We start from the raw sequence: 22,788 nt of genomic DNA on the forward strand, positions 1-22,788 counted from the left end.
TCCATGGGTTATTCCAGGCAAGAGTACTGGACTTAGCTGCCATTGCCTTTTCCAAAGATACAGTATAGCCAAAGAAATAAATATTTTTCAAAAAGAATTACAGTAAGATATGTTAGGAGGCATTGTGAACTGACATCTGGTCGCACCTAATCTCTCTTTCATAGCTCAATTACATTTTTTGAATTCTTCCTCCTTCCAGTGTTGCTTTGGCACTGCATTATTTTGAGTCAGAACACTTTGTTTTCCTGAATGGTCACCAACCCAGACTCCTGGAAGCACCTGTTTCTTGCAGATTCTTGCCCACAAGCTGAAACAGAAAATACTCACTTGATATCCTCACATAGCCCAGATATTGGGTCAGAGTGCAGGTCACATCAAGCTGCTCCTGTGATGGGGACGGACACAGCCAGACCCCTAGATAGGGGTTTGTGATTCTGTGACCTCATGACCCTTCAGAACTGCAATTATCTTTTCACCTGTATCTGCGATGTGAGACAGGCTTGGAGAACTGAGATTATTTGTGGAAATCTTTATGGCTCAGTTGCTAATGATAAAAGAACAATTAAAGGTTTGTACCGATCCTCTCCAAAGGGACTCTTGAAATGCTTGAGGAAGGTTCTAGTCCCTTTGGTCCCTGGAGACAGACAGGGACTCACAAGGAACCTGTAGTAAATACTGAGGTCTGACAAAGGAAGGGAATTTCATGTGTCTGCTTGTATAGTTAGTATCCATGAGAAGCATTTCTACCAAAAATGAGTTATTTCCTATTCTTGAGACCACTGAACTGTGCCTCCATTTAGATTATGAGTAGAGAAATGGAGCCAAAGCACCTGAGAGGGATTTTCAAGAATTTCTCCATCTGTCATCTTACAAAGGTGACATTTTCATACCTCATTGTCTGAAATATCATAGAAATTCTCAAAAAGTATCTTGAGGCAAATACCCCCTGTTTATAGTTAGGATTCAATGTCTGATAGAAATTCCCGCCTAATTTCCACTGTAGTCTGCAATAGCAGGTACACCTTAGTGCCAACTCCCTAGAGAATATTCTCCTAGTTCTTCGTGACCAAAGTCATATTCAGAACCAGAGGTTCCAGCAGGGAACCGTGAGATTTGACCTACTGATACATTTATCATGAAAATCAGTATCAATATCCTCTACTTAGAATTTGTCCCCACTCACAGATACTTAAGAAACATAATTTCTTTTTTGTTCACACCCCAAAACATGTGGGATCTTAGCTCCCTGGCTAGGGAAGTAACCGCAATGCTGCATCGGAAGATGGGGTCTTAACCACTGGGCTGCTGGGGATGATCCAAAACACATTTTCTTTAATAAGTAATTTATTACCTTGACATATATTTTCCTTTATATTGTAATGATTAATGCTCTTTCTGTGTAAGAAATGATTAAACCTTCAACTCTGAGATCTTAACTTCCCGAGCAGGGATTGAACCCAATAATAACCTGCAGTGGAAGCACAGCATCTTAACCACTGGACTACTAGGGAAGTTGCTAATCTCACATTTAAAGAGAAAGGTGTACTTTCCTGGGATACAATGGTCTGTGGGCCTTTTACTATTTTTTCTGTCTTGCGTTAGCGATTCTCCAGATTATCCTTTCAAGGACTGCGTGAAGAGGAGGAGGTTAGGAAAGAAAGCCAACAGGAGGGGAGGGTGTTTGGGAAGCTCAGTGCAGAGCAGTCGATGTGATCCACGCGTCCCATTTGCCTAGTTTCGTGCCCAGTTTTAGCACAAGAAGTCCTGCTTCTTGGAAACTTGTTCAGTCCTGGAAGAAGAAAGGCAATTGGTTGCTTCAGCAGCAGCAGCAGCAGCAGCAACAATTAACAGAAGCAATCTGTATATCAACAGATTCTGACAGGAGCAACGGTATGTCATTTCTGTGGTTACGTTATAAACGACAATGTGGATTCCTATCTCCCTCTTTCTTTCTGGAATCACTTCTTAAGAGAAAAGCCAGCTTCCCTGATGTAAGCAGGTTTCTGGTTACAATTACTGAGGCTTCCTCTCAACGGATTATCTGAGCGGTTACATTCTGCTTTTCATCACCGAGGACACACCCATCTTCACACACTCCCACAAAGGGCTTTTGAATTTTCCCCGTTTTTCAACTTGCTGAAAACGTCTCGGCTTTCCATAGAGGCAGCTCTCAAAATTCTTCTCTTTTGCCTTAAGTTGTTTGAAACACTAACTTAGAACAGGCAGGAAGCAGCTCTGCTCCAGAGGAAATCAAAGAGATTTAAAGGCATCAAAAGGCAGAGAAAGGAAGCACAGCAGGACAGAAGGACCAACAGACCCAAAACCGAGAGGGGCGGGGGTGAGGGGAGGCAAGGCCCCGTCCCCACTGGCCCCGCCCACAAGTACCTGCGCTTCCGGCCTCGTCCCACCCGCTCCCCTTTCGTCGCCTATCTTTGGCCGCAGCGTAGCGCACTCACCTTCCTCTGTACTGGATCTTCCGCCCGCGCGTGCGCAGTATCCTGCAGACCCGGAATTGCGTTTAAATGAGCGACAGAGTGTTCTGGTGAGTTTTGTTTGTTTAAAACCCGATTCCTTGTCCCACTGCCTGTTGTCCTTCACACGTGGCTTTCGGGGGTCTCTGTGAACGTTCAAACCACCGTCCCCATTTTCCCGTTCCCAGTGTGTGTCCTCGCATCGCCGTGAGAAGTTCTGAAGTCCTTTGTCTTAGCTGCCGGGTCCCTGGGGACCACGTCCGCTTCCTGTTAATATCGTTCTAGAGCCCACGTCCTTCTCTGGCAGTTCTACCTTCTAACTTGTAGAGACCGCTGCTTAAAGTCCGGCATTGCCCAACCCCTAGGTCCTTGATCCGCGAAGAGGTGAAGGAGGTTCTATTCTGTATGGAGTTTGGTCAGGGTCTCGCCTGAGGTTTGAAGGGGAGGGTCAGCCTAGAACGTGTGGTTTTCACAGGAAGGGCCGCGAGTTCTGAAGAAAAGAATAAAATGTTCCAGAATCCCTGCTGTGTCAGTGGCCGTAGAGGATTGTATTTTGTACCTGTTGAGATCCTCCCTCTGTGTGGGGCTGTGTGACAGGGAGCTCGATGTGTTTTTCTAAGTATTGAACAGTCTATTTTCAACATTCAGGGGTCACTTCCCAAGATTGATCTTACGTGAGAAGGAAGCCCAGAGGAAGAGGAAAGCAAGGAGTCAGAAATGACTCATTCCGAGGTAAGAGGCATAGTCCTGTTGTTTGTTTGTTCTGTCTCTTTCCTGAAATGCTGTTTCTTTGGACTTGATAAGCTTCTTAACTTCTGAACCGGTTTGTTTACACTTACCCATAATCATGACCCCAAGGGACCCATTCCTCTCCTGGCACATCAGAATGACAGAAAACAGAGTATTGCCAGCCAAAGAATCTCAGTTTAGTGCAGTTCAGTCGCTCAGTCGTTTCCGATCTTTTCAACCCCGTGAATCACAGCACCCCAGGCCTCCCTTTCCATCACCAACTCCCGGAGTTCACTCAGACTCACATCCATCGAGTCAGTGATGCCATCCAGCCATCTCATCTTCTGTCGTCCCCTTCTCCTCCTGCCCCCAATCCCTCCCAGCATCAGAGACTTTTCCAGTGAGTCAACTCTTGGCATGAGGTGGCCAAAGTACTGGAGTTTCAGCTTTAGCATCATTCTTTCCAAAGAAATCCCAGGGCTGATCTCCTTCAGAATGGACTGGTTGGATCCTCTTGCAATCCAAGGGACTCTCAAGAGTCTTCTCCAATATCACAGTTCAAAAGGATCAATTCTTCAGCGTTCAGCCTTCTTCACCGTCCAACTCTCACATTCATACATGACTACAGGAAAAACCAAAGCTTGACTAGATGGACCTTTGTTGGCAAAGTAATGTCTCTGTTTTTGAATATGCTATCTATGTTGGTCATAAGTTTCCTTCCAAGGAGTAAGCGTCTTTTAATTTCATGGCTACATTCACCATCTGCAGTGATTTTGGAGCCCCAAAAAATAAAGTCTGACACTGTTTCCACTGTTTCCCCATCTATTTCCCATGAAGTGGTGGGACCAGATGCCATGATCTTCGTTTTCTGAATGTTGATCTTTAAGCCAACTTCTTCATTCTCCACTTTCACTTTCATCAAGAGGCTTTTGAGTTCCTCTTCAACTTCTGCCATAAGTATGGTGTCATCTGCATATCTGAGGTTATTGATATTTCTCCTGGCAGTCTTGATTCCAGCTTGTGTTTCTTCCAGTCCAGCATTTCTCAAGATGTACTCTGCATAGAAGTTAAATAAGCAGGGTGACAATATACAGCCTTGACGAACTCCTTTTCCTATTTGGAACCAGTCTGTTGTTCCACGTCCAGTTCTAACTGTTGCTTCCTGACCTGCATACAGATTTCTCAAGAGGCAGGTCAGGTGGTCTGGTAGTCCCATCTCTTTCAGAATTTTCCACAATCTATTGTGATCCACACAGTCAAAGGCTTTGACATAGTCAATAAAGCAGAAATAGATGTTTTTCTGGAACTCTCTTGCTTTTTCCATGATCCAGCGGATGTTGGCAATTTGATCTCTGGTTCCTCTGCATTTTCTAAAACCAGCTTGAACATCATGAAGTTCACGGGTCACGTATTGCTAAAGCCTGGCTTGGAGAATTTTGAGCATTACTTACTAGCATGTGAGATGAGTGCAATTGTGCAGTCGTTTGAGCATTCTTTGGCATTGCCTTTCTTTGGGATTGGAATGAAAACTGATTCCAGTCCTGTGGCCACTGCTGAGTTTTCCAAATTTGCTGGCATATTGAGTGCAGCACTTTCACAGCATCATCTTTCAGGATTTGAAAAAGCTGGAATTCCATCACCTCCAGTAGCTTTGTTCATAGTGATGCTTTCTAAGGCCCACTTGACTTCACATTCCAGGATGTCTGGCTCCAGGTCAGTGATCACACCATCATGATTATCTGGGTCGTGAACATCTTTTCTGTACAGTTCTTCTGTGTATTCTTGCCACCTCTTCTTAATATCTTTTGCTTCTGTTAGGTCCATACCATTTCTGTCCTTTATCGAGCCCATCTTTGCATGAAATGTTCCCTTGGTATCTCTAATTTTCTTGAAGAGATCTCTAGTCTTTGCCATTCTGTTGTTTTCCTCTATTTCTTTGTATTGATTGCTGAGGAAGGCTTTCTTATCTCTTCTTGCTATTCTTTGGATCTCTGCATTCAGATTCTTATATCTTTCCTTTTCTCCTTCGTTTTTCACTTCTCTTCTTTTCACAGCTATTTGTAAGGCCTCCCCAGATAACCATTTTGCTTTTTTGCATTTCTTTTCCATGGGGATGGTCTTGATCCCTGTCACCTGTACAATGTCACGAACCTCATTCCATAGTTCATCAGGCACTCTTATCTATCAGATCTAGGCCCTTAAATCTATTTCTCACTTCCACTGTATAATCATAAGGGATTTTATTTAGGTCATACCTGAATGGTCTAGTGATTTCCCCTACTTTCTTCAATTTAAGTCTGAATTTGGCAATAAGGAGTTCATGGTTTGAGCCACAGTCAGCTCCTGGTCTTGTTTTTGTTGACTGTATACAGCTTCTCCATCTTTGGCTGCAAAGAATATAATCAATCTGATTTCGATGTTGACCATCTGGTGATGTCCATGTGTAGAGTCTTCTCTTGTGTTCTTGGAAGATGGTGTTTGTTATGACCAGTGCATTTTCTTGGCAAAACTCTTATTAGTCTTTTCCCTACTTCATTCCGCATTCCAAGGCCAAATTTGCCTATTACTCAGATTTTATCTGACTGAATGGTATTTGGATCACATTAGGAAGACTTCCCACAGGCTATTGGCATCTGTACTTTGTATTTCAGGGACGGCTGACATTTCAGGATGTGGCCATAGACTTCACTCAAGAGGAGTGGGAATGCCTGGACCTCGGTCAGCGGAAATTGTACAGGAATGTGATGTTAGAGAACTACAGGAACCTGGCCTCCTTGGGTGAGGATATCTGCCTTCCAGAATCCCTTATCTACCCACTGCATTTTTCTTCTGTCATTTCTAGAATGTCTTCTGAAATTTTCTGCTTCCCACAGTATTTTCAGATCTGTGCTCTCTAGGGGATAATGGGTTATTTCTGGGTTTAGAAAGAAAGGCTTCATGATGAATCATTGTGCTGGTGATGTTTTTCTTCCTTGATGTACTCTGCGTCCTTCATTCTAGGTTACTGGTAATTGTGTAAGTTCTGTGGTATTAAATAGTTGCACCCTCTCTTAATCTCACATTGACTCTACTTACCTTTGCCTTAGTACTACTTGACCAGAATCTCAGGACCAGATTGTGAGGTGTGTGTTAGTATTGTATAGCGGCTTTGAATAAAGTATTTCAGGAAATCGTTGTCTAGAAGAAAATGCATTCTCGTCTCACCTGAATACATATTGGATTCGATACTGATGAATCTCTAACAACACAAATATTCCTTTCTCTGATCACCAGGGCTTGTGTCTAAGGTGGACCTGGTCACCTTTCTGGAGCTATTGAAGGATCCCAGGAATATAAAGAGAATGAAGACAACAGCCATTTACCCAGGTAGGTATGAATGGTTGGAGATGATGACTCAGGTGGTGTTGGGAGATTTGTTTCAATGGAAATGGTTTTTGAAAACCTGGGTTTGTTCTGCTACTGTGATAGAAATGTATAACCTGCCTCATTCTCTCTCTTTAATCATTCATGAATTTATCTCCAGTGATTACTTTTCTCCATCATAGTGTGACCTAAAAGTCTCTTCTTGGCTTTTGACAAATTACATTCATTCGTTGCTCTTTGATTTCTTGGGGGACCTAGGAAAACTCTGCCCGATTCTGAGTAACTGTATGACAGTCCTGTTAAAGTTTCCTTCTACCTCCTGACAGAAATGTGTGAGTCAAGTGGTAGACAAACTGCCGAATTTCCAGGAATACTAGGGACAGGATTTTATTCTCTGATTTATAATTTCCTATCCACTAGGAGCGACACATAGGACCTTCTAAATAAATTTCAAATTCAAGTAATTTTTCACTGCAGAAAGCAAAACCTGGTGAAAATGAACCAGTGCACATCTCAGATTGACTTGAAAGTTTCTCATTACCTTATATGATCTCATGTAAAATATCTTTAGTGTATTTGCCCCAATTCTAACATGCTAAAATACTTTATTGTGTTTTATTACCTCATAGAATTTTAAAATACATTGACATAAAATCTTAGCACATTTTCCACTACATTATTAATGGTTGATTCAAACTATGACAATTTTTAGATTATATGAAGAAATCTTTATTAAAAGTTCTAATTGGAATATAGCTGTTTTCCGATTTTGTTCTCCTATACACCAAAGACAATTATTTATGCATATCGGTCCGTTCAGTTCCGTTGCTCCAGCGAATCTGAGTCTGCGATCCATGGTCTGCAGCAGGCCAGGCTTCCCTGTCCATCACTGACTCCCAGAGCCTGCTGAAACTCATATCCATCGAGTCAGTGATGCCATGCAACCATCTCCCATCTCACCCTCTGTCGTCCCCTTCTCCTCTCATCTTCAATCTTTCCCAGCATCAAGGTCTTTTTCAGTGGGTCAGTTCTTCACATCAGGTGGCCAAAGTATCAGAACTTCAGCTTCACCATGTCCTTCCAACGAATATTGACGACTGATTTCCATTAGGATGGAGTGGTGTGATCTTCTTGCAGTCCAAGGGACTCTCAAGAGTCTTCTCCAATACCACAGTTAAAAAGCATCAATTCTTCAGCACTCCACTTTCTTCATGGTCCAACTCTCACATCCATACATGACTACTGGAAAAACCATAGCTTTGACTAGATGGACCTTTGTCAGCAAAGTAATGTTTGTGGTTTTTAATATGCTGCCTAGGTTGGTCATAGCTTTTCTTCCAAGGAGCAAGCGTGTTTTACTTACATGGCAGTAGTCACCATCTGCAGTGCTTTTGGAACCCCCAGAAAATACAGTTTCTCACTGTTTCCACTCTTTCTCCCACTGTTTGCCATGAAATGATCTGACCTGTGCCATGATCTTTGTTTTTTGAAGGTTGAGTTTGAAGCCAGCTTTTTCAGGCTCTTCTTTCAGTTTCATCAAGAGACTCCTCAGTTCCTCTTCACTTTCTGCTCTAAGGGTGGTGTCATCTTTATATCTGAGATTATGGATATTTCTCCCTGAAATCATGATTCCAATTTGTGCTTCATCTTTCCCAGTATGTCACATTATGTACTGTGCATATAAGTTAAATAAGCAGGGTGACAGTATACAGCCTTGATGAACTCCTTTCCCAATTTGGAATCAGCCCGTCGTCACATGTCCAGTTCTCACTGTTGCTTCTTGACATGCATACAGGTTTCTCAGGAGGCAGGTAAGGTAGTCTGGTGTTCCCATCTCTTTAAGAATTTTCCACAGTTTCTTGTTGTCCACACAATCAAAGGCTGTGGTATAGTTAATAAAGCAGATGTCGTCGTTTCTGCAGAACTCTCTTGCTTTTTATATGATCCCAGGGATGTTGGCAATTTGATCTCTGATTCCTCTGCCATTTCTAAATCCAGCTTGAACATCTGAAAGCTCTCGGTTCACATGCTGTTAAAGCCTCGCTTGGAGAATTTGTAGCCTTTGCTATTGTTTGAAATGAGGGAAATTATGTAGTAGTTTGAGCGTTCTTTGCATTGCTTTTCTTTGTGATTGGAATGAACACTGACCTTTTCCCGTCCTGAGGCCACTGCTGAGTTTTCCAAATTTGCTGGCTTATCGAGTGCAGAACTTTAGCATTATCATCTTTTAGGACTTGAAATAGGTCAGCTGGAGTTCCATCACCTGCACTAGGTTTGTTGGTAGTCATGGCTTCTAAGGCCAACTTTACTTTGGATGCCAGGATGTCTGTTACTAGGTGAGTGACCACACCATCATGGTTATCTCAGTCATTAAGATCTTTTTTGTATAGTTCTTCCATATATTCTTGCCAACTTCTCTTAATATCTTCTTCTTTTAGGTCCATCCTGTTTCTCTCCTTTATTGTTCCCATCTTTGCATGAAATATTCCTGGTACCTCTAATTTTCTTAAAGAGATCTCTAGTCTTTACCGTCCTATTGATTTCCTTCCCATTTAGGTCTCCACAGAGCAATGAGTAGAGTTCCCTCTTTCAATCATAGTTTTAAAGTCTCTCTCCCAGTTCAGGTTCGATGCACGATACTGGATGCTTGGGGCTGGTGCACTGGGACGACCCAGAGGGAGGGTATGGGGAGGGAGGAGGGTTCAGGATGGGGAACACAGGTAAACCTGTGGTGGATAAAAAAAATAAATAAATAAAACTAGTACTTTATTAAGTTTATCTTATTTGTATTCAGCTTCCTCGGACACTGTCTTATGTGTCCTCAGTTTCTGACTACTTCTCTGTCACTCTCATTTGTGATTCTTACATTGAAACATCTAATAACACATTCTCAGAAACATGTGTGGCAAGAAGTGGATTTTAGAATTACTAGGCACCTAGGATTTGTGAAAGTGTTTGGTGTCTCCACTTAAGATGACTAAAAGCAAGAAGTAATCATTAGATTGCCTATCACCTCTTAACTCAGTGGTCCTTGGAAGGTTTTATGTTGTTTCTTGCCCTGCAACATATTTCTTTGCCATATCATATTGTCCTGCATTCTGTTTGTGGTCTTTGTTTTGAAGGGTGCAGCCACCTAGTTAATCTTCCTTCTGGTATCTGCACCTTAGTGGGTGAGGTTGGTCCAGAAGTTTGTGCCCTTATCCTCTCTTGATCTGTGCTCTGATTGCTGTTAACTGTGACCAGAGCCTGCCCTGGATATTCAGGGCTGTTTCCCCCTTGTTCTGTGGTTGTTACTGCCTTGTCTCTGGTGGTGCCTGCTCCCTGTGTGGTGCAATACAGCCCCCAGATCTGAGTCTTCACTGTGATTCTGATCTGTGGTGCGAGGCAGGTGGCATTGGAGCATACCCACTGGGAGAGAAGACACTAAGTATTACTCCTCTAGGAATGTTCACCTCAGGGTTTGCTGTCGTGCCCCCTCTCATGCGTTCTGCAGGCTCTCCTTATGTAGTGTTTGAACTGCTCTTGTCCCCACCTTGACCATGGGCATGATGGCACATGGCCCTGGTGTCTCTCAGATGTTGTTTTCACAAGGTCACTAGAATGGATTCGATTAAGTCAGGTCCTGGGATTGCATTCAGCGTGGAACTGGACCCGCTGTGGTGCTACGGAGCAGCTCAGGCTCTGTCCTGGCCCAGCCCCCTTGTGTAGGAGCTCACAAAGTCTACACCTACTAAAGCCATACCTGCCATGAATGAGAGAGCCCTTGGTTGTTGTTTCAGATGCTTTGTTGGGGCTGAGGTTACAAAGCTGGTCATGGGTGTAAGACCGTGGCTGGTGTTGCTGCAAGGAGAGTTTTCAGCTTTTCTTCTTTATTGCTGGCGTTCACCTGTGCTTTCTGCTGCATCTGTGCATGTGGCCAACTCACAGGTGTCTTCTCCTGAGGCTGCCCCAGAGCTCAGGATTCTGCTGATTGTGGAGGAGGTCGATGGGGTAGGCCATGGCTGGGGCTCAAGAGACCCCAGGCTGGGTAGAGTTCTTCCTAGTCCTTGGCTAGCAGGGGCGGGCACAAGGGACAAGGGATGCAGCGGGCTCATTCCCTGGGCATCACTCAACAATGACACTCTCTCTGTGGTGGTTCACGCTTCCTCCACAAGCATCCCTTTATAGACCTCCTCCCTCACTCCCGTCCCCTCAGGATGTCTCCTCACAGTGAACCGCAGTCCTCTGCCTGGGTCTGCTCTCCAAACCCCGCATTTCGGCACCCAGCCCTTGTCTGTATTGCTGGACATGCCTCTAAGGCTGGGTGGGCAGGGCTGGGGTCAGTACCCTGTGTGCAGGTCTCACTCTGTCCTGCTGCCACACACTGTTTGCCATGTTCTCTTCCCACAAAGAATGAGACTCTCTTTCTGTCCAAACTGAGCTCCCCTAGCGAGGGGCTTCCTCGGATATGGGGACCTCTCCTCATTTTCTTCTCCCTGCAGGGTTACAGGCCCCAACCCACTTCCTCTCCTCTTCTTTTTCCTTCTTTCTTTTGTCCTACCCTGCAGAGCAGGAATCTTTCTTGTCCTTTCAGATTTCCAAGGGCCTCTGCTAGTGTTCAGCTGGGCTGTGTGAGAATTATTCCGTTTCTCATTCACTTGTGGAGAGAGAGATGAGCTCCACATCTGCCTAAGCCTCTGGCATCTTGATCCTTCCATCTCTGTTTTATTTTTAAACTAGCTATGCTCATCAATTTTCTTTAAATCTTTAAAGATATTCACTGAGAATAGCAGGTAAAATTACTTGTTATTTGGTATCTTTCAGCTGTGTCTCCACAAGACACCCAGGATTTGATGCCAAAGAATCCAGTGTTAGAAGATGTATTCCAAAAAGCAAACCTAGGAATATATCAAACATTTCACCTCAGAAACTTAAATTTAATGAAAGATTGGGAATATACCAGAGTGTATGAAAGACAGAGAGGATGTTTATATGGACATAAAGAAATGGAGACACTTACATGTAATCCTAAGAGTACTGCAAAAAGAAATGAGCAACGTGAGTCAAATTGGGAAAAACAGCAACTTCAATCTTCAATATCTGCCGAGAAGTGTAAGAGTTTAAGAAAAGATTTCCATCCTTTTATGAAACATACGTGTTCTCTAAAAGAAAACGTGGAAAATCTGGAAGGTAATCTAGTCTCTACTGCAAATACTCATTCAGACAGTTGTGAACGTAGGCTTCTACTAAACATACATTCAAGCATGTCTGAACACCTACAATTTAACAATGAGTGTGAAAACTCACAGTCTAAGCAATTTGAGGGATCCATGAGCAGGGGGTCATTATTCTTCCCCCAACAGATATCTTCTATCCATTCCAAGATATATACTGTTGATGATGATGGAAGAGATGCAATCCAACCATCATTGTTCCATACATATTGTGATATGGTTAATACACAACAACTTTCCATGTATAATAAAACGAGTCAGACCTTAAGTAAGAGCCCCAGCTCCAATAATTACAAGAGTATTTATGGCGGACTGAGAAGATATTCAGGCAATGAAACTAGGTACACAGTTGAAGGAGACTCAAACCTTAAGAAACCTCAGGGACCTGAATCTTCAAACAAGGATTCTAAAAGTAATAAATGTAGAAATACCTTTGATCAAATGTCAGGTTTTTCTCTAGATAAGAGTACTTGTACTGGAGAGAGGACTTGCAGTGAATATGGTAAGGTTTCTAATCACTGTTCAGAACTTACTCAACAGGACACTGTTCAGAATGCACAGGAAGAAAACAAGTGTAAGATATGTGAGAAAGTGTTTAGTAAGTCATCCAATCTAAGTAGACATAGGAGAATTCATACAGGAAGGAAACCTTTCAAATGTACAGAATGTAGCAGAGCATTTAACTGTCACTCACTTCTTACTCAACATCAGCGAATTCATGCTGGAGAGAAACCTTATATATGTAAAGAATGTAACAAAGCCTTTCATCGTTCCTCATTTCTTATTGAACATCAGCGAATTCACACTGGAGAGAAACCTTATAAATGTATAGTATGTGGCAAAACCTTTACTTACAACTCAGACCTTACTGAACATCAGCGAATTCATACTGGAGAGAAACCTTATAAATGTACAGAATGTAGCAAAGCCTTTACTTACAACTCACTTCTTATTCAACATCGGCGAATTCATACAGGAGAGAAACCTTATAAATGTACAGAATGTAGCAAAGCCTTTACTTATAATTCAGACCGTATTGAACATCAGAGAATTCATACTGGAGAGAAACCTTATATATGTAAAGAATGTAACAAAGCCTTTCGTCGTTCCTCATTTCTTACTCAACATCAGCGAATTCACACTGGAGAGAAACCTTATAAATGTACAGTATGTGGCAAAGCCTTTACTTACAAGTCACTTCTTACTAAACATCAGCAAATTCATACTGGAGAGAAACCTTATAAATGTACAGAATGTAGCAAAGCCTTTACTTACAACTCAAGCCTTATTCAACATCAGCGAATTCATGCTGGAGAGAAACCTTATAAATGTACAGAATGTAGCAAAGCCTTTATTTGCAACTCAGACCTTATTGAACATCAGCGAATTCATACTGGAGAGAAACCTTATATATGTAAAGAATGTAACAAAGCCTTTCGTCGCTCCTCATTTCTTACCCGACATCAGCGAATTCACGCTGGAGAGCAACCTTATAAATGTACAGTATGTGGCAAAGCCTTTACCTACAGCTCAAATCTTATTCAACATCAGCGAATTCATACTGGAGAGAAACCTTATAAATGTACAGAATGTAGCAAAGCCTTTATCTGTTACTCAGATCTAACCTATCATAAGCGAATCCATACTGGAGAGAAGCCTTATATATGTAAAGAGTGTAACAAAGCCTTTCATCATTGCTCAGTTCTTACTCGACATCATCGAATCCATACTGGGGAGAAACCATACAAATGTAAAGAATGTGGCAAAGCCTTTATTAGGAGTTCGGCCCTTACTCAACATCACCGAATTCATACCGGGGATAGACGTTATAAATGTACAGAATGTGGCAAGACCTTTATTACGCGTTATAACCTTACTGAACATCGGCGCGTGCATACTGGAGAGAGACCATATAAATGTACTGAATGTGGCAAAGCCTTTGGTTACAAGTCAGCTCTTACTCTGCATCGGCGAATGCATACTGGAGAGAGACCTTATGAATGTACCGAATGTGGCAAAGCCTTTAGTCAGAGTGCTCATCTCAGTAAACATCAGAGAACACACACTGGAGAGAAACTCTAATAATGGAACAAGTGATGGAAGAGGTTTGCGCTAAACATGCATCAGAAAACACAAGAGTTTATACAAAAAAACAATGGAAATGATGTAAACAATATGTAGAAAAGTATTTAATCAAAAGTTAAATGGAAATAAATATCAGAGATTGCATAATAGAAGGCATTTCACCAATCTTGTTTTCAGAAGTTTCTCTGAAGTACAATGACTGTAGGGAGTACTCCATAGTTAAAGCACATAGAAAATGGACGTATTAGCATGAATCGTGAGATGAAGGTTGATGGTTAGAAAGTTACAATTCTTAACACTGTATGTATGAAAGCAAAAGTAAAGTCTCACAGTCGTGTCCAACTTTGCAACCACATAGACTGTAGCCTACCAGGCTCCTGTGTCTATGGGATTTTCCAGGCAATAGTACTCGAGTGGATTGCTATCTGTATGCTTGTTTAGAATGATGTGATATGAGATTCTTTGACATGAATGTAATTGAACACTCAATCCATACTAAGCTTTCTACTGTGTTTGGAAATGTAGGTTTTTTTTATGGTTTATTAAAGATTAGCCTTTTTATATTGTGTTGCAACCGTTTCTATCTATCCTCCATTAGAAGATGAAGGATACCATAATGTAAAATGGACAATGACTATCTAAATGGAGGTGTTTGGCATTGATGTGAAATATCTGGAAGTTGCCATGATGTAAGTGATCATTTAATCTTTCCATGTATTATAGTAAGATAGAAGTTGGTTCCAAACTTTCAATAGTAATATCGTTGATTTGTAAGACAAACACGAGAGTTCACTGCAATATAGATGTATCTTTACAATATCAACACACGTCATGATTATTACTTGACAATGTTGAAATGAAGACAACTTATGTGATAACCCACAAACGTATTAGAAAGTCTTCCTGGAAGAGGCGTGGAATTAGTGTATACCATGCTTCCTAAGTGCTTCCTAGGCTTTGTCTGGTAAGCTGTAAAAGTCACAAATCTCATATCCTTATATCAAAAAATGAGTATTGTTGACAATTTCCCTAAACTGGTCCATGCTGTTGCTGCTTCAGCATCTCTCTGGGCAGTAGGCAGCTTGTGGTTTCTTGAACTCATAAAAGCCAGTCCTGTGAGCACCTGCTCTCTATATGACCACCTTCCTTGAGATCAACAGTCTTGCTGAACACCAGGGTCTACTTTACAAGTCCCCCTTCAATGATACCCTCACACTGCTCACCGGATTTGTTGTTTTGGCTTGAATGGATTAATTCACACTCACCCTAGGGAGCCCAGAGCACCTCACCCAGCGTAACTTCTACAGGCTAAACTGCAAGAACTGGTGTTTTCTCTGCCTAATTCTGGCTTTGACCTGCCTCAGAAATTCCTGCCCGAAATCCTCCCCTACAGAGAGGTCTTAGGTGTGGTGAGTGTGAGGCTTTGAGCTCAGGACTCCTGAACGATGGTTTGAGAGAAGAAACATCAGAAAAAAATGGGACTTGCTGATGACTCCATTAACGGCCGCACTGTAGACCTGCAGATTGATAACTTCTTGGAGTGGGGACCTGACCACCAGGGATTTGTATTCATTGAAATGGTTCAGAAAGAATCTTTAGGCAAGTGGTTTCCATCTGGTTTCCCATCAGGATCACATGACCAGTGTCAGGAACTGACCTCACTGATGCCCTCCCAACAGAGTTCTATGTTGGTCCTGTGGGAGCAACACTGCGGTGTCTAGGAAGTGCTCCAGAGCATTCTAAGCAGAGGCCCAGGTTTAGGAAGCGCCTCCTTATCTATCTGTGAGAGCTGAGCCCTGGCTTCGTCCACGGAGAAGCAACAGGGTTGTTCTATCTGGATTTGGAAAGGAGAAGTCAGTCAGCTCACATCATCTGTGTGAGCAGAGTGTTAAGAGCTCTCTATGGGGAGAGAAGAATCAAGAAATAAGTTCACAGGCTGGTCTCCAGGTAGGAATTGATTGTTCCTGAATCTCTCCTGAGACAGAGGACAGGAGAGGTCGGTCTTCTCAGCTTTTCAAGGCCCTTCTGTCTGTAGGAGCATTGGTTGCAGGTTAAAGAGCTGTTTTAATGGCCTCAGCGGTATTTTCTCAAAACTCAGAAGTGTGTTTGCAGCGTAAGATCCCCAGAGAAGGCAGAGCAGGAGGAAGAAGAGGAGGAAATGGCAACTTCTCAGGTAAATATCCTGTCCTGGGTCTGGGGCTGCATCTGCTTTTCCTCCTGAAATGCCCAAATGAGAATCTGCAAGCCTTTAGCTTTCTGCTGCTAGTTTTTCGTCCCGGGCATCTCATCATCTTATTTCTTCCTATTTCTTTTTATCATAGTGAAGACCAGCCCTTTAGACTACTTCCTTGTGTCCCAGAGCCTTTTATCCATTGTCTGCATCCTCGCTTTCTAAGGAGCATGATGAATTCTCACCGTGAATCAGCGATTTTCAATTGTTGAAACTATTTTTTTTTGTGAGAGATCAGCATGGGGAGTCACTCCTATCCTCACTCCCACTGGGATGTGTTTTAGTGTTGGGATTTTAGGGACGTTGCGAAATGCAGTGATGACTTAGCACCTGGATGCAATATAGATATTTAAAACAGAGTTTGAAAATGCCATTGCCGGGGACCAGCCCCAGCTGATCCAGGGTATTCGAAGCGGGGCAGCGTCAGCGACCTATTTATTTAAATATTTTATCAAAGATATAAAGAGTAATAGGATGAGGATAGCTCAGTAGGAAAATTTAGTGGAGAAAAGAGGCTGAGTAGCTTGGTTTACGCGGGAGACCAATAAAACTTCAAGACAAGAAGTTTGCACCACTTACGTAGGCCGCAGGTGTCCTTCCGTTCTCCCGAAGGAGAGGAGACACTGAGGCCTCCCCGGTCGGATCTTAGAAGCCCAGGCATAATTAGCAAGCATGGCGGGTTCCGCGCTGCAGATGGAGACTCAGCCAGAATTTGGGAGAGAGAGAGGGACATGGGGAGACCAAGTTGCGGTGAACAAGGCCCGCACTTTATTTTCCAAAGTAGTTTTTATACCTTAAATAGTGCATAGAGGATAATGGGGGAAGGGGTGGAGTCATGCAAGGACAGCAGCTCCTGGTCCTAATTGAAGCCAGGCTTTCAAACTTATCATATGCAAAAGTTCAGGTGAATTACATCATCTTCTGGCCAGGAGGCCTGTTAACATTTTAAGAAACTTATCTTTCTCTAAAGGTGATTATTCCAAAGTCAGGCACCAGCCTCCAAAAAAGCATTGGACAAAGCTGCATTCCTATAGGGCAAAGGTGAGGTGGGCTCAATCAAGAAAAGAATTAACTCAAGGATCCAAGGTTACAAACATTGAGGCTACTACTTACATTTCTATACACCCATTATATCAATCAATACACTGCCAAGGACACAGTAGGTAAGGAGTATGGAGACTTAGCAGCAAACATTGGCCCAATAAGTGAAAAACCCTTCACCAATACAATTTCTAATCAATCTTTTAACTACCCAAAGGAATCTGTGTTTAGACAGTTTAGAACATCTCCTGCCTCTCACAGTTGGGAGGCTCTGAACAATCACATGTGGCCGGAAAAACCTATTCAGGCAGGCTAGAGGATTTCCAAAGGAGTTTGTAGGTTGAAACACTGTCACACCCAGGAATTATTAACTGGAGCTGTAAGCTAACTCTTTTTTCAGAGAGAGGTAGTGGGGGACAGCCCCCCATAAAGTCAGAGGTGTAGGTGAAAGCACAAAGCAGAAAGTAGGCAGACTCTGGTTTTGGGGGTAGATGCTCGAGAATTTCCAGGGAGACTCCTGAGGCTTGATCCCGCCTTTGCATATGCCAAGCCTCCTACCTCGTGACCTTTGCCATGGGCGGAGCTCACTCCCCGCATGCCATTATACATAGAACCAACTGGCTTCTGTCCATGGGATTTTCCAGGCAAGAATTTTGCAGTGGGTTCCCATTCCCTCATCCCGGGGATTCTCTCCACCCCGAGACTGAAGCCGCATCTCCAGCATTGGCAGGCAGATTCTTTACCACTGAGCCAGCTGGGAAGCCCAGTGACTCAACTCAGAGGTCCACAGTTTTTCAGAAAATTTTCAGAAATAAAAAGAAAACTAGGAGATGCTGTCCTTTGCATTGCTGAGTCTTACTACTTAAATGCATTATTAGGATACAAAACAGGGGGAGTATATGTGAAATGAAATTTGCATAAAATTGACAGTTTTAAATGTTAGATTCAAGTTATAATTTCATTGTTAATTCCAGAATGCCCAGGCAGTGATTGTGCATCTTTCATGTGATTCATTTACACCGTGACATCTGATGCCCACTGGTTCTGGAGACGTCACTCTGACATCATGAGACTATGAAGTTCATACTTCTCTCTTTAAACAAGGTTGTGGAAAAAAGGAATAAGGAATGTGTGGAAATGCTCATAGTTAATGGAGAAACTCCCCATCTTCTTGGTTTCTCTTTGCTTTTGAGAATGAACAGTCATTGTGTTGATTATAGATAGTGGGTTTTCGGGGTAGGCGAATTGATCACTCAAGCCCAGGTGTGATGTTTCCAGAACACTCCAGGCTCAAATCACAGACACAGTCTTTTTACCACTTATTTGTATTTTTTTAAATATTTACAGCAATCATAATGGAGCTAATGTGTTTTCCACTGTGTTGAAAGATAAAGCTCAACACAAATGATACAGTTTTTCAAGAAAGAAAAGCTTCAGAACCAATAGTCCTAATTTATCTTATACTGCTGTGTATGTTTCCACCCTAAATGTATCTAAAATGTACAAAGAATATCATCCACAAGTAGATGTATATATATTAACCCTTTAAAAATGATCTTGATTTTATTGACATGAATAGCTTTAATATTCTTAGTAAGTATAATCTCATTTTAATGTATCCCTGTGTGCAGAAAAATGTTGAAATTATTTGATGATTTTTTTCTTGTTTTGGTATTCTCCCAAGTTATATAAAGTTCTTTTGAAAAATACACTAATTTATATGTTTGGCTCGGTTGTGTCTTAGTTGTAGCAGGCAGGATCTTGGAGCCATGTGGGAGATTTTGTTGACACTGGAGAACTTTAGTTGTGGGGTGTGGGATCTATTTCTCTAAGCAGGTATTGAACCCATCCCCCTGCCTTGGGAGCTGAGAGTCTTAGTCATGGACTGTCAGGGAATGTTTCACAGTAGGAGTCCTGTGTGCCCTTTCCTATCTCTCTTGAGCCCTCTGTTCCTTTTCAATTCCTGTCAGGAGGAGAGGACTGACAAGCCACTCCCAGGACTGAGATAATAGAGATGGGATGCTTACAGAGGATTTCCTTCATTAGCTTCTCCATTTGGTGAAAGGGATTATTTAAGACCCTCTTTTGATATGGATCCTGGAGATGGAAATGGCAACCCACTCCAGTATTCTTGCCTGGAGAACCCCATGGACTGAGGAGCAAACTGGGTTACAGACCACAGGGTCCCAAAGAGTGGGACAGGACTGAGTGACTTCACTTTCACTTTGATATGGATAGAAAGTGAAGAGGAACTAAAAAGCCTCTTGATGAAAATCAAAGAGGAGAGTGAAAGAGTTGGCTTAAAACTCAGCATTCAGAAAACTAAGATCATGGCATCTGATCCCCTCACTTCATGGAAAATAGATGGGGAAACATCGGAAACACTGTCAGACTTTATTTTGGGGGATTCCAAAATCACTGCAGATGGTGATTGCAGCCATGAAATTAAAAGACACTTACTCCTTGGAAGGAAAGTTATGACCAACCTAGATGGCATATTAAAAAGCAGAGATATTACTTTGCCAACAAAGGTCCGTCTAGTCAAGGCTATGGTTTTTCCAGTGGTCATGTATGGATGTAAGAGTTGGACTGTGAAGAAAGCTGAGCGCCGAAGAATTGATGCTTTTGAACTGTGGTGTTGGAGAAGACTCTTGAGAGTTCCTTGGACTGCAAGGAGGTCCAACCAGTCCATCCTAAAGGAGATCAGTCCTGGGTGTTCACTGGAAGGACTGATGCTAAAGCTGAAACTCCAATACTTTGGCCACCTCATGCGAAGAGTTGACTCATTGGAAAAGACCCTGATTCTGGGAGGGATTGGGGGCAGGAGGAGAAGGGGATGACAGAGGATCAGATGGCTGGATGGCATCACTCGATTGACATGAGTTTGAGTGAACTGCGGGAGTTGGTGATGGACAGGGAGGCCTGGCGTGCTGTGATTCACGGGGTCGCAAAGAGTTGGACACGACTAGCGACTGAACTGAACTGAACTGAACTTTGATATGGATTGCCTTTTGGCCTTATGGCCTCTATTGCTCTGTTTCCTTGGTAACTTGTAAAGTCTGGTCTTTTGATCTTTACCTGAAGAAGCTACGTTGTAATACAGTATAAATACTCACACGGAATTCAATAAAGCACCCTTGTACCACCAGACTTGGGTCCCCATGTCCTTCTTTCTTTCTCTCTTTCTGGCTGATTCCCTGAAGCGCAGAGGCCTGCTCTGTAACCCAGGGAATATTAGCCTCTTTCCTTCTTTTACTTTCTTATCATCAACTCCGGACCACCAGGTTCCGTTCCATTAAAGTACCCCAACGATGGACCACCACAAAAGTCCCTCTAAAACTTCTACAAACTTTCATTAGTGTTGTCTCTGTGTATTTGTTTTATTAGTTCAATTCTAGGTCACACAAACTGAAGCAAAATTCAAGCTCTGCCATTTAATGAATGTTTGACAAAATATTTGCAAAAAGGTAGAACTGCAATGGTGTTGATTTTATATTATTTATGTGGTGCATTTAACAGTAAAAAATTGTTAGAAAGACATAGAATATATACTAAATAAATCAAAGGGTTGTAGCTGCCCTGGGTACTATTCTATCAGACCTCTCAAATGTGCAAAACACTTACAATTCAATGTTTAAGTATGAATCTTTACTATTCTATTTCTTTGCAGCTCATGTAGCTTAAAATGGCTATTTAAGGAGCAGTTTTCTTCACATTACTAGTTACAATAAGCTTGTTAAAAATGCGGAGCATTGGCAGCTGCAGGGCCCGAGGCCACAACCCTGTCAGGCTGAGGAAGCACAGGAGCAGCCATCCTCCGGGACCAGAGGCCACAGCAGGAGCCCTCAGCATCCCCGCCAGACTCCACACCTGCCCCTACTGCCCGGAAAGATGCTTCTCGCGACGTTTAAGCTGTGTGCCGGAAGCTCCTACAGACACGTGCGCAGCATGAAGGGGCTGCAGCAGCAGGCTGTGCTGGCCATCGGCCAGGAGCTGAACCGGAGGGCCCTAGGGGGCCCGGCCCCAGCTGCGTGGATTAACCAGGTTCCGCGTTGCGGCTCTCTCCTAGGTTCTCAGCTGGAAGACCCTCTCTACAGCGACCAAGAGCTGGCCTATATCCAGCAGGGAGAGGAGGCCATGCAGAGGGCCCTGGGCATCCTCAAAGACCAGGAGGGCTGGAAGAAGGAGAGCCGGCAGGCCAATGGGGACGAGGTGCTGAGTAAAGTGATCCCTGACGTGGGCAAGGTGTTCCGGTTGGAGGTGGTGGTGCACCAGCCCATGGAGAGGCTTTATGAAGAGCTTGTGGAGCGCATGGAGGCCATGGGCGAGTGGAATCCCAATGTCAAGGAGATCAAGGTCCTGCAGAAGATTGGAAAAGACACGGTCATCACTCACGAGTTGGCTGCAGAGGCGGCAGGAAACCTCGTGGGGCCCCGAGACTTTGTGAGCGTACGCTGTACCAAGCGCCGGGGCTCCATGTGTGTGCTGGCTGGCATGGCCACACTCTATGAGGAGATGCCCCAGCAGAAGGGTGTCATCAGAGCTGAGCACGGCCCCACCTGCATGGTGCTCCGCCCCTTGGCTGGAAGTCCCTCAAGGACCAAACTCACCTGGCTGCTCAGCATTGACCTCAAGGGATGGCTGCCGAAGACCATCATCAACCAGGTCCTCTCGCAGACCCAGGTGGATTTTGCCAATCACCTGCGCAAGTGCCTGGAGTCCTGCCCTGCTCTTGAAGCCAGGTGTTGAAGGCCAACTTGCGGCTCCACCAGCTCCCGGCTGAATGGGTTTGAGGGCTCACGAGGAGGCCCCTGCTAGAAGCCTCCAAGTCTGTTAAAGATCTCATCTGAGGACAGTGGGACAAGGTGGTGGCACGTTTTCAATAAGATACTACAGCTCAGCTACTACAGCAGCATTTTAGTACCAAGAGAATGCGGACAAGGCTCTTCTAACTTCATTCACTGATGAGCTGTAAAATGAAGCATAAGGGTCTCAAAACATTTGTGAAACATTTTTTTCCTGGGTCCTGACAGCGTCTACCTAAAAATATCTTGATAATGCTACCAGTTAAGGAATGCAGGGTGCAGAGGTTGCAGAACCCAAGGATCAGGTTGTCAAGCTTGAGGAGGTCAAGAAGTCTGCGGGCAATGTGTGCAGACCGAGGTCTTGCACAGGGCCTCCCACAACCCTCTGCTCCTCTACCAAGTGGGTGAACAGCTGCACCAAAGAGTAAGCAACTCCCACAGCAGACGGCTTCTAGAACTCTAGTTCAAGTGACCTTATGGAAAAAATACAGAACTGTTATACTGATTCCCGTACTTCTTCCATGACAGGAGTCAGAATAAAGAATTGTAACTAACATAAAAACTTTCAGTTAGTCTGTACCCGATTTAAAATTCTACTCTTTAAAAATCCATGCTAGTAAATGGCAAGCTCATACTAAAGGAGCCGTGGATAAAGATTTTAATTAAACTAAATCTCTTACTTCATTCAAAGGAAAAACTCCAGGGGACTTAATTTCAATTATGTAGGATCTGTTACTGGAATCTTTCATAAAAATTTAATTTGGAAAATACGCACAAGACTAAATCAGTTCTTACAAGAACTCTATAGCTGGTAGCTGATTAATGGGCATTGGAAGATGAAGATTTTGACT

General features: G+C 43.2%; 1 protein-coding gene and 1 pseudogene across 3 annotated transcripts; both read left to right on the forward strand.

Moving 5' to 3' along the window:
- Positions 1-2,452: 2,452 nt before the first annotated feature.
- On the forward strand, positions 2,453-14,601 carry LOC113876053 (zinc finger protein 665-like). Of its 2 annotated transcripts, XM_027514871.1 has the most exons (6): positions 2,453-2,542; positions 3,120-3,203; positions 5,852-5,978; positions 6,474-6,566; positions 11,367-12,514; positions 12,851-14,601. In XM_027514871.1, exons 2-6 carry the CDS (start codon positions 3,189-3,191, stop codon positions 13,856-13,858), a joined length of 2,391 nt encoding a protein of 796 aa, XP_027370672.1. In that variant the 5' UTR covers positions 2,453-2,542; positions 3,120-3,188; the 3' UTR covers positions 13,859-14,601. The 2 variants fall into 2 exon arrangements, with proteins under 2 accessions (XP_027370672.1, XP_027370671.1); XM_027514870.1 differs by having other exon boundaries at positions 11,367-14,601.
- A 6,289-nt stretch (positions 14,602-20,890) lies between these two features.
- On the forward strand, positions 20,891-22,132 carry LOC113876062 (annotated as a pseudogene). The gene has a single exon (XR_003506408.1). The product of XR_003506408.1 is annotated as a steroidogenic acute regulatory protein, mitochondrial pseudogene (transcript).
- The last annotated feature ends 656 nt before the right edge of the window (positions 22,133-22,788 follow it).

This window comes from Bos indicus x Bos taurus, chromosome 18 (genome assembly GCF_003369695.1).
Source record: "Bos indicus x Bos taurus breed Angus x Brahman F1 hybrid chromosome 18, Bos_hybrid_MaternalHap_v2.0, whole genome shotgun sequence".
Lineage (NCBI taxonomy): Eukaryota > Metazoa > Chordata > Mammalia > Artiodactyla > Bovidae > Bos > Bos indicus x Bos taurus.

What these genes read in the sequence shown, in the direction of transcription:
- LOC113876053 (XM_027514870.1), top strand. An exon ending in CAGGAACCTGGCCTCCTTGG is followed by an intron (nt 5,979 to 6,473) that starts GTGAGGATATCT and finishes TCTGATCACCAG; the next exon opens with GGCTTGTGTCTAAGGTGGAC. An exon ending in GACAACAGCCATTTACCCAG is followed by an intron (nt 6,567 to 11,366) that starts GTAGGTATGAAT and finishes GGTATCTTTCAG; the next exon opens with CTGTGTCTCCACAAGACACC.